Genomic DNA, 13,069 nt, shown 5'->3' with positions numbered 1-13,069 from the left:
CCAGCCCCGCACCGCCCGCCCCCGGCCGCGGGGATGGATGCGGGCTCCCCGGCTCTCCCGGCCCAAGGTCACCGCCGCTTTTCTTCCCTAAGCGAGCTCCCAAAGTCACCTGTTTGTGCCCAAAGGAGGGGCCGGGACACGTGGCTGTCACCCCTCGGGCCGCCCTGCCCTCCTCCCCCCAGGGACCCCCAGGTGCGAGGGCAGGGGGCTGCGGAACCGGATCCCGGCAGTTTATCCCGCTTTTATTTGGTTGCACCTGTGCTGTCACAGAGCCGGCAGGACACGGATTCTTTCCACTCTGGACGTGCCGGAGGAGAGCCCAGGCGGGCGGGGAACGGCCCCGGGGACACGCAGCTCCCAAGAATCCTCACTCGGGCCGGGAACACTCGGCCCCACCGGGAAGGTTCAGCCCCTCTGGGTGAGCCCAAGGAACGGCATTTCCCAGAGCTGAGGAGCAGAGCACGGGGGGCAGGGGCAGTCGGGAGGGAAACACCTGTCCTCTCCATTTTACCGGCCTCAACAGCCCTAGCTGACTTACATCCTTCCGTGGCAGCAACTTTATTTATTTATTAAACTATTATTGTTTAAAAATAACAGCCAGCAGTTTCCACAGAAAACAGCCTTGCCTCGGGAACTTTCCCTCAGGAACTTCTCCCCTAACGAGGGCTCCCACTCCCAGATTCATCACCTCCCACACAGTCGAGAGAGGAGGATAACATTCCTGACCCCTGCAGTGAGCAGTGTGCGGGCATCTGGCAGCAGATCTGTCACGGCACTGCCATTGCTGACCGGGGACACTCGGCAGCTCCCTGGAGCCCTGACTGCTTTATCCCGATCCCAGAGACAGGTCCCAGGGATGACCTCGGGAACTGCAGACATCCATCCTGCCGGGAAACAAACCTGGCCCCTTGCAGAGCAGAGCTGCTGCCCCCCCCCGAGCACACCAAGAGCTCCCCGGCAGACTGAGCCTATGGCTGGTGCTTCCCTGTGAATCATCAGCCAGCTCTGGGAGCTGGGAATGCCTCTGCATGGCCAGAGAGGCCCCTGGGCCAGGGCAGACCCATCCATCTGGTCTGGCTGCCTCTGTCACCAGCCCCTGGCAGAAGCTTCAAAGGGCTCATTCTTCACCTTGGAGCATCTCAAATAACCTCCCTGCAGGGATCCTTTCTCCCGAGCTTCCCTCTCTTGGTGTCCTGATTATGTGTGTCACTCCTGTGTGTTTTTACTGCCCATCCTCTTGAAAACAAAATCCCTTTTCTGCAATACTTCTAAACTTCTCCAAAGATTTCTCTGGGTGAACCAAAGCTGAGGTGCTACCATTTCCCATCGCAGGAGAAGCACCTGGCCCCAGGGAACCACACGCCATCCCCAATCCCCAGGGCCTGGGGACAAGGACCCTGCACATCCCCCTGCTGCTGTGCAGAGGACACCCAGCAAGAGGGGACTGTGACTGTTACCAAAGCTTAGCCAAAAACCGTGAGTCTGAAGCAAAAGCAGGAGCTCAACACCCTGTTGCCCATGGCTGCCGTGAGCAGAGCACAGCCCACTTCCCTGTTTCAAAGCGGCAGAGATGATTTCTGCAGATGAATTTTACATCTCCAGCACGAGCAGCGCTGCAGCAACATGAGGCAGCCTGACCTCATCCTCCTCCTGCTGCTCCTGCTTCCCCTTCCCGGCTCCCAGTGAACCCCAGGAGCAGCAGGAGCGATGGCATCGCCGTGCTGGGAGCAGCTGAGGAGATTGCCAGGAAAGAGCTTTTCTTTTCCCTCACAGGGGAAGGGAACCCAGCAGGAGCAGCAGCAGCAGCGGCACAGCAGGAGCTGAGGGTGGCAGGCTGACTCCTACAGCTCCACGCGCTGGGTGAGGGAACTGGGACACACGAGAGCAGAAAATGATTGGGAACTGTCCTTGTGCAGGCTGCACACACAAAAACACAGACAGACAGACATAAAGACACAGTGCACACACACACACACAAAAACACAGACATAAACACACAGTGCACACACACAGACACACACACAAACACACTGCACACACACAGACATAAACACACACACACACACACACACACAAACACACACACACACTCACACACACACTCACACACACACACAGTGCACACACACACACACAGACAGACGTGCACACACACACACAGACAGACAGACACACACCCCCACACCCTCACACACACACTACACCCAGCCAGGACCCCCCACTCCCACCCTCGGGAAGGAGCCGGCAGCAGCAGCAGATCAGCAGGACTGAACCTCGCTGCCTGCTGAGCTTTGCCTTGGGGCTGGGGCAGGAGGATCCCAGAGCAGGGCAGGGGCAGGAGGATCCCAGAGCAGGGCAGGGGCAGGAGGATCCCAGAGCAGGGCAGGGGCAGGAGGATCCCAGAGCACTGCAGAGGCAGGAGGATCCCAGAGCAGGGCAGGGGCAGGAGGATCCCAGAGCAGTGCAGGGGCAGGAGGATCCCAGAGCAGTGCAGGGGCAGAGCCAGCTGCTTCCACTCGCTGTTCCCACAGAGCAATTAAGAAAATGCCTCGAGTGGCATTTTCCAGCTTGGCACCTGACCCAGCCTGGCAGCAGCACCGGCTGCAAATCACCACCGAGGAGATAACCTGACTTGGGCACTCACACCGGAGGCTCTGCCTGCCAAACGCTGCCTGGCACAGTCAGCAAACACATCTCTGCAGAGCAGGGAGGATGCTGAGCTGTTTAAAAACACCTGGCAGCAGTTTCCATGCACACAGTGAGATGCAGCCCACACAGGCAGCAGCTGGACTGGCTGTCCTTGGCACTGCTGTCACCTCCTCCCTGCTGTCACAGGACTCACTGTGCCAAGCCCTGCACACAGCAGAGCTCAGGGACAGGGGATCCACAGCCCCTGGGTGTCTCTGGCACTGCTGTCACCTCCTCCCTGCTGCCACAGGAGTGCCAAGCCCTGCACACAGCAGAGCTCAGGGACAGGGGACCCACAGCCCCTAGATGTCTCTGGCACCGGCTGTGCTGAGCTCCCCAGAAACTCCAGCCACGGTTCACACACTGCCTGCACCTTCCAGGAGGGGGAGAGCAGCGGCCCCTGCTGCACAGAGGACAGTTCCAAATATTCCCAATATTTTGGAGCTAGAAAAGCCCTGCCATCACAGAAGCTGCAAAAAGAAGCAAAACCTTGCTGAGCTTTTCATGTTTATCCTTGCAGGAAGCCAGCTGCATCTCCAGGGATAACAGCTCTCATCCAGATGGACCTTCCCCTCACACTGGGGATGAATTTCCTTCGGGCCGTGTGCCTGACCCCAAAACACAGTCTGCACAATTCCTGTCGGTGTACCCACACCTCGGTCCCCGGGAAGGGTGCAGGGAATAACGCTGTGGAGCGGGTATCACACCTGGGGCATTCGGAGCTGCAGTGCCCCAGGCCAGAGGAAGGCGTGTGCCTGGAATTTCCCTTCCCAGCCCTTTCCTCAGGCAGGAGAACGTCTATTTCTGGCTGCAAAGCTTTTCTGGGCACGGCACAGCAGCGAGTGCTGACATTTCCAGCTCAGAAACAGATCTTTTGTGGATTTTCTTTCTCTGCTCCACTCCTGCCTCTCTGCTCCTCTGCAGTGGGGGCTTTGCTCCCTCGCCAGGACCAGGGTCTGGCTCCCTGAAGGCAACTCCAGGGTGGGGCACAAGGACAGCAGGGGAAAGTGATGACAACCCAGAGATCAGCACATGGAAAAGACATGAATCCACATTTCATTCTGTGTAAATCTCCCCCACAGTTTGTAATGAGCACTTTATCCAAATAGCATTTATCTTCTCCAGAAAAGGAGGTCCATGTTTCAGGAGCATTTTTCTGTTGCTGTGTTTTATTCCAGACTATTCTATCGATCAGGGATCAGCATCCCCTGCGTGTGGCAGCACCTGGAGCATCCCAGAGCATCCCAGAGCATCCCAGAGTATCCCAGAGCATCCCAGAGCATCCCAGAGTATCCCAGAGGATCCCAGAGTATCCCAGAGCATCCCAGAGTATCCCCCAGGTATGACAGCTGCACAGAGCATCTTCTGGACTCAGCAGCATCCCCAGGAGCCCAGCAGGCTTGGGCAGACACTGCTCTCACTAGAGGGATCCCCAGGGTGGGTTCCCCAGGGTTCCCAAGAGTTCCTGAGGGTTCCCCAGGGCTCCCCAGGGCTCCCCAGGGTTTCCCAGGGTGGGTTCCCAAGGGTTCCTGAGGGTTCCTGAGGGTTCCTGAGGGTTCCCCAGGGTGGGTTCCTGAGGGTTCCTGAGGGTTCCTGAGGGCTCTCCAGGGTGGGTTCCTGAGCATTCCTGAGGGATCCCCAGGGCTCCCCAGAGCAGGTTCCCCAGGGTTCCCCAGGGCCCCCCAGGGTGGGTTCCCAAGGGTTCCCAAGGGTTCCCGAGGGCTCTCCAGGGTGGGTTCACAAGGGTTCCTGAGGGTTCCCGAGGGTTCCTGAGGGCTCTCCAGGGTGGGTTCCTGAGGGTTCCCCAGGGCTCCCCAGAGTGGGTTCCCAAGGGTTCCTGAGGGTTCCCCAGGGCTCCCCAGGGTGGGTTCCTGAGGGTTCCTGAGGGTTCCTGAGGGCTCTCCAGAGTGGGTTCCCAAGCCTGCCAGGCTCTCCAGGGCTGGGGTTCTGCAGGTGCCCGCAGGCTGGCAGCTCCCCAGCGTGCAGGGCTCCTTTTGCTTCTCCTGACCTTGGCAGAACCTCAGCCTGGACACCTCTGGGCACAGCCCGGACTGGGCACAACAACACTGAACACCCTGGAGCTCAAGGCAGACAAAACCCTCCCATCTCGGGCTTTGCCAGCTGCCCACCAGAGCCCAGCAGGAGCCAGGGCGTCACCCGCTGCTCCAGAGCTCCAAAGCTGTGCCCAGCTTGGGACAGCGCTGCCGAGCAGCTCAGCTCCCCCAGGACCCTTCACAGCCCGGGATGTGACAGTTCCCATCGCCACACATTCCATCAAAACAGCTCTACAGAAATAGAAATAAAGGACACAACTGTCACACACGAGCCTGGACACCAGCAGCCAGCCCAGGGCTCCAGCTGCCTTTCCCCACCAGACTGCCAGCAAATGGATAAATACAGACATTTGTGGCTGCACTGAAAAGGACCGACGGGATAATGAATGCTCTGCTATTTCTGCATTTTAAAAATGCCAACCACAGCTTAATCTCGCTGATGCACTCGTGTGGTTCGAGCTCATTTCAAAGGGAACGGGCTCCAGCCCCATTTCCACACTGATGCCGGATGAACACAAGCAGCTGCCTTCATCATGCAGCTTATTGACTCCCCCTTCAACTCCATTTGCTAAAAATATCTGTGCTATGTGGCAGGAATGCTTTTATCAGGTGTTTGTCAGGCCTTAGATCCTTGAGCTTACTCCAGACTCAGTCATTTTGGGAACTGCAGGCAGCCCCTTAACCCAAAACCTGGGGGACCAGCAGGAATGGGGACAACAAAGAGTGAGGACAACAGCCAGGACAGGGACGGGGGACCAGGGAGACGATAAAAGGTTGGAGGAACAAAACAAAGTTTGCTGAAGGTGGAGCAAACAGGTGGGAAGGAGAAACATTTGAGGCCAGCAGGGCAGAAAGAAGCAGCTCCAGCCACGCAGGGAACCCTGGAATGGGTTTTCCACCTGAGAGCACCTCTAATGTCTGGGTAGGTGATGGCTGCAGGGAAATGAAGGCAGGACCGAGCAGTTACAAGGGCAGAACAAACTTGTTTTCCTTGTCTGACCCCACTGTTTGCAAACAAACAGCCTTACAGGGTCCCCCAATTAAAGAAAATTTGTCAGTTCTCAACAATGTTTTGGTTGATTTACAGACTGTTTATAGCTATTTCCACTTTTCCATTTGATCCCAGCCAGTGTCTCCCCTTCAGTTCGGAGCAGGCAGCAGGGAGCAGCTCCCCCAGCTGTCCCCAGCTGTCCCCAGCTGTCCCCAGCTGTCCCCAGCCCGCAGACCCCCAGCAGCCCCCACCTCACCCCAGCCCGGCATCGGCAGCACCGGCCCCCACCCACAGCCCAGGACTGGGGGCGCAGAGCTCCCCCAGCTCCCCCCGGGCTGGGCTGGGAGCTCTGGTGTGCCGAGACCAGGCTGGGATGTTCAGCTCTCACGGGTGGGGAGCGAAGCGTGCCCGGGGAAGGAGGGGACAGGAGAAAAGGGAAAGGAACTTTCTCCCCGCAAAAAGAATCTCGCTCTCCGGTTTCCCCCTTCACCGCAGCGAGCCCGGACCAGTCCCACGCGTAGGAAGGGGCTGGAGCGGGGGCTGAGGGGGACCCGGACCCACCCCGGACCGCGACCCCCCCTCCCCTACACACTCACCGGCGCGGCGGGGCTCGGGGGTCCCGGGGGTCCCGGAGATCCTGGGGGTCCCGGAGGTCCCGGGGGTCCCGGGGGTCCCGGAGGTCCCGGAGATCCCGGAGATCCCGGGGGTCCCGGCTCTGGGCCGTCCCCATGGCCGGGCTTGCTGTCCCCTCTCCGCCGGTGCCGGCGCCTCCCTCCCCCGCAGGCGGGCGGGGGCTCGGCCGGGTTGGGGGGCCCGGGGGCGCTGGGGGGGCTCTGCCGGGCTGGGGGGGCCAGAACGCCCGCTCGGAACCCCCGGACCCTCCTGGCGGGGCAGAGCTCCGGCAGATGCGGGGCTCGGGCGGGGGCTGGCACGGGGCAGGCGATCGGTCTGACCGGGAGTCACAGATCCACGGAACCGCTGAGCTTGGAAAAAGCCCTCGGAAAGCATCGAGTCCAACATGAACGCGGCACTGCCGAGGCTGCCGCTGACCCCCGTCCCCAGATACCGCACCTCCACAAGTTAAATCCTCCACGAGTTAAATCCTGCACGATTTAAATCCTCCACGAGTTAAATCCTCCACGAGTTAAATCCTCCACGAGTGGGGACTTCCCCACTGCCCCGGACAGCCTGTGCCAGGGCGGGACAACTCTTTGCATAAAGAAATTTTCCCTGTTAGCCAAGCTAAACCTGCTCATTTACCAGCACAGCCCCTCATACTGCACATTCCACGAGAAACTGGGGTCTGAGCCCCTTGTCTAGAGCGCCTGTTCTCTGTCAAGCAGCCCTGCTAAGGTGCAGGTGTCATTTCTCCCCTGAGAACAGCCTCTTTCCGAACCCTGCCTTGCCGGACAAGCCCCGATGTCAGGAGCGGCCAGACCCCTGCACGGGAGGGAGGTTTAAGGTCGCACTTTAAAAGCTCAGAGGTGACTCTGCTAAGGAAACGTCCTGGTTAGAGTCCTTTTAATTAAAGTGCCTGAGTATCCGTTTCTGACAACACTTCGAGCTTCTTACTTTGGAGAAATTGAAAACTGCAAGATTAATCTGTTTTCTTTCCTGTCAATCGGGTGTTCTGGCTCGGGTTGCAGAGCTTTTTGGCAAGAAAAGTATCAATGCCCTTGAAAGCTCTCACCTTCTTAAAAGAAAAACCCAAAATAAAACCATAAAAAAGCCAACTAAATTTTCCTTTGATGAAAAAATGTCCTGCCAGGCTCACCTGCACTCCTGCCTGTGACTGTGGGCAGCATCTCTGAGCCACGCACACCCACGGGGACCCTTCTGCATCCACCGGGGGTCCCACAGCGGCCCCGAGCACCCCAGAGCCCTGAAATGCCCCTGGGAGGAGCGAGCGGTTTCTGTGCTGCCGGAGGCTGCGGTGGGGTCGGTCACCGGGACTGAGTCAGGTGAGAGCCATGTGTGGGATGTGGCCTGGGGCCCTGGCTGCTGCAGGAGGACAAAGAATCCCTGGCAGCGGCGCAGGCAGGGCTGGGCAGCGCCCTGCACCCTGCTCTGCAGCCCTGGCACCTCTGCTGACACCTGTCCTGGGGTGCTGCAGCCTCCTGGCACTGCACCACGGCCACGGGGGGAAGGAAAACCCACCGGGAAATGGCTCTGAGCATGGCCCAGGGAAAGGTCTGCTCCAAATCCACGCCACAGCCTGACAGCTCCCACTGGATCTGCTCCAGCTCCTCTGCCTTCCCCTGCTGAGCACGGCTGGGGAAACTGGCCATGCCAGAGTGGAATTCCAGGGGGTCTCAGGCTGGAGCCAGAAGCCCCAGGCCCTGATGGGTTGTGGCAGCAAGTGAAGAAGATAAGGAGATGAGTTTTGGGTTCCCAGGCCCTAGGTGCAGACCTTGGGGTGGGTTTTGGACTGCTCGGGGTTCCTGCAGCATTATCAAGGCCAGACACTGTGTATGATGTGGCTGCTGTTACTGTCTGCCTCCCCACCCTGCAGCCGAGGACAGCTCTGCCTCTGCACATCCCTGTTGGTGGAATGGGGCAGGAGTGAGCTCTAGGGATGGATGTGCAGTCCCTGATGATGCCCAGCATCCTTCTGTGGAGGCAGCGTTCCCAGGAGCCAGGCTCTGGCATGGGCAGAACTCCCAGGGCTTGGCCCTTCCATTCCTGTCCCTTTCAAAGGAATTTCCTCTAGCCATTTCTGAGCATCTGGAAATGCTGTCCTGCCTGGCTGGGCAAAGCTGGGACACACACATCTCCACCTGTTGGAGCGGAGCTGCCAGGACCTGCCTGCACTCCAGGCTGGGATGCTGGATCCAGGCTTCAGCAGCTCAATCCTCATCTGCTTCCACGAGGCTTCGCTGAGCCGAGGACCTCAGCGGGTGGAATTCAGCATTTCCTATGAAAGTCCATCCTGTCGGAGCAGGGATCTAAACTGGAGGGGCGAATCTGACCAGGAGCCAAGGCTCCAACACACACACACATTAGAAACCAGCTGAAAAAAGTCTGGCCAGCCCCACGGAAGCCAGGCTGGCTGGGGACAGGCAGCAGGGGACACGCCAGCACTGTGGCTCGGCGATTTTGGCCGCAGTCCCCACCCTTCTTGGCAGGGTCCCACCCTGTGAGGAGTAAACACACACAGATCACTGGGAAACTGCTGGCTTGCCAGGCAGCCACTGGAGGGAAAGTCAGCAGGGGGAAGGCACCAAAATTAAATCACAGTGATGTAGCGCTAGCAGAGAAAACCAGCTCCCAACGCCAAGAACCCGGAGGGCACAGTGACATCCTTCACCACACTCCTCAGAGCTCCCTCAACCTGACAAACTGGCAAAAGAAAACTGATCAAGCTTTTCCCAGTCCTTCAGAACAACAGGAAGGATCGGTGTCACCATCTGTGAGCTACGTCCTCGACTTTAGAGCAGTGCCAAGTGCTGTTCAGACCCCCAGCAGTCCCAGAGCAGCCCCCAGACTCACTTGGGGGTCTGGGGGTGAGCAGAGCCGCATGAGAGACTTTGCTGCCCCGCTGTGCCGAGTGTCACAGCGCCCTGAGCAGTCCCGAGCAGCTGGTGCCACAGAGCCTGCCCGGGCAGCTGTGTGCTGTAGGCGGGCTGGCCGTGCCCACGGGGCTGCTGGCACACAGCAGCCAGATGTGCCCCAGCTGTGAGATCCTCCTGTGCCGGCAGAACTCAGCTCAGGTGGGGCTCCTGCAGCCCCGGCTCGTCCAGAGCCCCGAGGAGCGCTGGAGCTGGCCGGCGGGACGACTGTGGTGTGATGGTAATAATTATCCTTGTGTTAATTCCACGGAAATTTCCATAGGAAAGAGGGGCCCAATCCCTCCTGCTGCTCGGGACAGAGGTCTGCAGAGGACTGCAGGGGTCTGCAGAGGACTGCAGAGGTTTGCAGAGGACTGCAGGGGTTTGCAGAGGACTGCAGAGGTTTGCAGAGGTTTCCAGAGGTCTGCAGAGGTCTGCAGAGGTTTGCAGAGGTCTGCAGAGGTTTGCAGGGGTCTGCAGAGGTTTGTAGAGGTTGCAGAGGTCTGCAGAGGTTTCCAGAGGTCTGGAGGGGTCTGCAGAGGACTGCAGAGGTTTGCAGGGGTCTGCAGAAGTTTGTAGAGGTTGCAGGGGTCTGCAGAGGTTTGCAGAGGTTTGCAGAGGACTGCAGAGGTTTGCAGGGGTTTGCAGAGGTTTGCAGAGGTCTGCAGAGGTTTCCAGAGGTCTGCAGAGGTCTGCAGAGGTTTGCAGGGGTCTGCAGAGGTTTCCAGAGGTCTGCAGAGGTCTGCAGAGGTCTGCAGAGGTTTCCAGAGGTTTCCAGAGGTTTGCAGAGGTTGCAGAGGTTTGCAGAGGTTTCCAGAGGTTGCAGAGGTCTGCAGAGGTTTGCAGAGGTCTGCAGAGGTTTGCAGAGGTCTGCAGAGGTTTGCAGAGGTTTGCAGAGGTTTGTAGAGGTTGCAGAGGTTTGCAGAGGTCTGCAGAGGTTTGCAGAGGTTTGCAGAGGTTTCCAGGGACTGTGACTAAGAGCCCGGTCTGTCACACGATGGTGTTTAAATGTCCCCTTGGAGCCTCCCAATGGCTCCAGCTCCAAACCTGTCCGGAGCTGGCACCACCAGGCTGCAAGGTGTCCCCGGGAGTACCTGAAATCCCCGGGAGTACCTGAAATCCCCGGGAGTACCTGAAATCCCCGGGAGTACCTGAAATCCCCGGGAGTACCTGAAATCCCCGGGAGTACCTGAAATCCCCGGGAGTACCTGAAATCCCCGTGAGTACCTGAAATCCCCGGGTGTACCTGAAATCCCCGGGTGTACCTGAACACTCCGGGAGAACCTGAAATCCCCGGGTGTACCTGAACACCCCAGGAGTACCTGAACACCCCGGGAGTACCTGAACACCCCAGGAGTACCTGAACACCCCGGCTCTGCACACCGGTGCTGCCAGAGCAGCAGCCCCTTGGAGGGACAGCGCTGTGTCCACCTGCGCTTGTCCAGAGCTCTGGAGGCATCTCCCGGTGCCGAGGGAGGGCAGGAGGCGTGGAGCAGCGTGCCAGCAGCACACATCATCCCGTCTGCCTCCGGGAGCTCCTCCTGAGCACCCCGACCAGAGCCACGGCAGGATCGCGTCCCGGCCAGCCCTGGGCTGTGCAGGAGAGCCCGCAGTGAGCGCTCGGCCCCGCAGGTGCCGGTGCCCGGCTCTGCCCGGATGGTGAGATCGAGCTCCCTGGCAGGGCAAGGCGGAGGGAGGCTGTGCTGTTCAAAGGTGTTTTCCAAGCTCTGCCATCGCAGGGGGCTGCTGGGGCTGGCGACAGCTCTGCGCCTTGGGCAGCCGAGGAGCCCTCGGTCCCTGCTCTCCTCCTCCCTCCAGCCTGATGTAGGCAAGTTCTGGGTGAGGTCCCAGCCCTCGGCTCCCTTCTCCCTCCTACCTTTGCAGCTGCAGACTTGTCCCAGGCTCTGTCACTCTCTGCTACCTTCCCGGGGCTCCTCGAAAGCCACTTGCGTGAGCAGCTGTCCGGGAAGGAGCGGGGAGGAAGGAAGGGGATGGACGGGGTGGGGAGGGCCGGGCGGCGCGGGTGGCTCTGCACCCTGGAGCCGGGGGGGAAAGAAGGAGGATGTTTTGTAATATTTGGCCAGCGCTTCCACGGGCGGAGAGAGGCCAGCAGCGGGCAGGGGGTGACCCGTCCCCCCTCCGGGTGAACGCCCGCATCTCGTGGCGGCTCCTGCCGGGGCCCCGCTGCTGTCATGCCGTAAAAATGTGCTCTGGACTGGAATTTGGCAGCCTAGCCCCTGGCGGGGAGGGAACCTCTCGGCTTACAGAGGGAGTGCGAGCTGCGGCCCTGGGGCTGCAGGGAGAGGTGACGGGGAGCTGCTCCTGAGCTGTGCGAGGCTGGGGAAGGAGGGCCAGGAGCAGTGGATGTGCCCGTGGATTGATGCCCAGGGATGCCGCTTTGCCCCGGCCGCCTCGTGCGAGATGTGACAGGGACACACAGAGGCACGGAGCTCCCCAGAGCAGCTGGGCAGGAGGCGGCAGCGCCCGGAGCACAGGCTACCAGCCCTGGGGCAGTGAGGACACATTTTGGAGCTGTGAGGGTCCGAAGGTTTTGGTCTGAGCCTCACCCCACAGGCGGGCACTGATGTATTGAGGTATCGCTCTGCTGAGCATCTCCGCATGCCGCAGCCTCTGGGCCCCACTCAGCTCCCGCCCCCGCTTGGGGCAGGTCCCCCCTTGGCCCGGAGCCCTGGGGCCATCCCCCCTCGTTTGCCTGAGCACAAACTTCAGCCCGGCCCCCGAGCGTCCCTCCGGGCAGGACTCGGCCCACGCCGTGCACACGGAAATCGGCTCAAGCCATTCCCTTTAATCCCCCGTCCTCACCCGAAGGGTTCGTGCCAGCCTGGTGCAGGCTGCAAGCGTGGTCTGGCAGCGACCCCGGCCCCCCCCGACCCCCTTCGGACACCTCCAGACCCCTCCAGACCCCTCCAGACCCCTCCAGACCCCTCCCGCTCCCCCCGCTCCCCCCCGGCCCTCGCCCGCTCCTGCAGAGGGAGCGCAAGGAACGGGAATGAGCCACGGGCTCCGCGCAGCCATTTCGTCCTCGGGAAGCGGCAGCTCTGCAAAGAGAAGAGAAAACTCGGCTTAGGCGGGGAACTTCCCCTCGCAAGCAAAAAACCGGTGCCGACTGTTCCCGGAGTGTCCGGCCAGACCCCGGCCCGTGCCCTGTGCCCTTCCCAAACACCCAGGAGCCACGGCATCCGTGCAGGGGAATAAAGCAGGTCTCCTCATTCCCACCTCCCGCAAAAAGCAGGAGGGCAGCGTTTGGCACGAACACCTCCCATGGACGAGCGGGGTGGGGAGCGGCAGCCCAGGAGCCCCCGTTACTTCTGCCTTTTCTGGGTTTCTCCCTGTCTGCTCACCCTTCCCATCCGTCCCTTTCCTACCCAGAGGGGCAGAGGATCCCTCCTGCTCTCGTGTCCCACCCACCCACTGTGGGTTCCAGCGCTCACACTCAGCCAGGCTTGGCTCTGCGTGCTGCCAGCTCCGCTCACAGCCTGTCCCAGAGCCCCAGAACCCGTGTGCTCCCCATGCCCCAGAGCCCGTGTGCTCCCCAGACCCCCTGTGCTCCCCAGAACCCGTGTGCTCCCCAGAGCCCATGTGCTCCCCAGATCCCCAGAGCCCGTGTGCTCCCCATGCCCCAGAGCCCGTGTGCTCCCCAGAGCCCATGTGCTCCCCAGATCCCCAGAGCCCGTGTGCTCCCCATGGCCCGTGTGCTCCCCAGACACCCTGTGCTCCCCAGAGCCCATGTGATCCCCAGATCCCGTGTGATCCCCATGGCCCGTGTG

At 60.4% G+C, this 13,069-nt stretch overlaps 1 protein-coding gene across 3 annotated transcripts in view; it reads right to left on the bottom strand.

Moving 5' to 3' along the window:
* TACC1 (transforming acidic coiled-coil containing protein 1) overlaps positions 1-11,255 on the bottom strand; it is a 34,373-nt gene extending 23,118 nt beyond the window's left edge. For 2 of the 3 annotated variants that reach the window (XM_015648680.3, XM_015648681.3), the window contains exon 1: positions 7,508-7,590. In XM_015648680.3, the coding sequence (XP_015504166.1) occupies positions 7,508-7,575 (68 nt within the window). In that variant the 5' untranslated portion in view covers positions 7,576-7,590. Of the gene's footprint in view, positions 1-7,507; positions 7,591-11,157 lie in introns of those variants that run through there. The other variant, XM_015648684.3, reaches the window with a different exon arrangement.
* Between the last annotated feature and the right edge of the window lie 1,814 nt (positions 11,256-13,069).

Source organism: Parus major, chromosome 22 (genome assembly GCF_001522545.3).
Source record: "Parus major isolate Abel chromosome 22, Parus_major1.1, whole genome shotgun sequence".
Taxonomy (NCBI): Eukaryota; Metazoa; Chordata; class Aves; order Passeriformes; family Paridae; genus Parus; species Parus major.
This window is presented reverse-complemented; position numbering and strand designations above follow the sequence as displayed.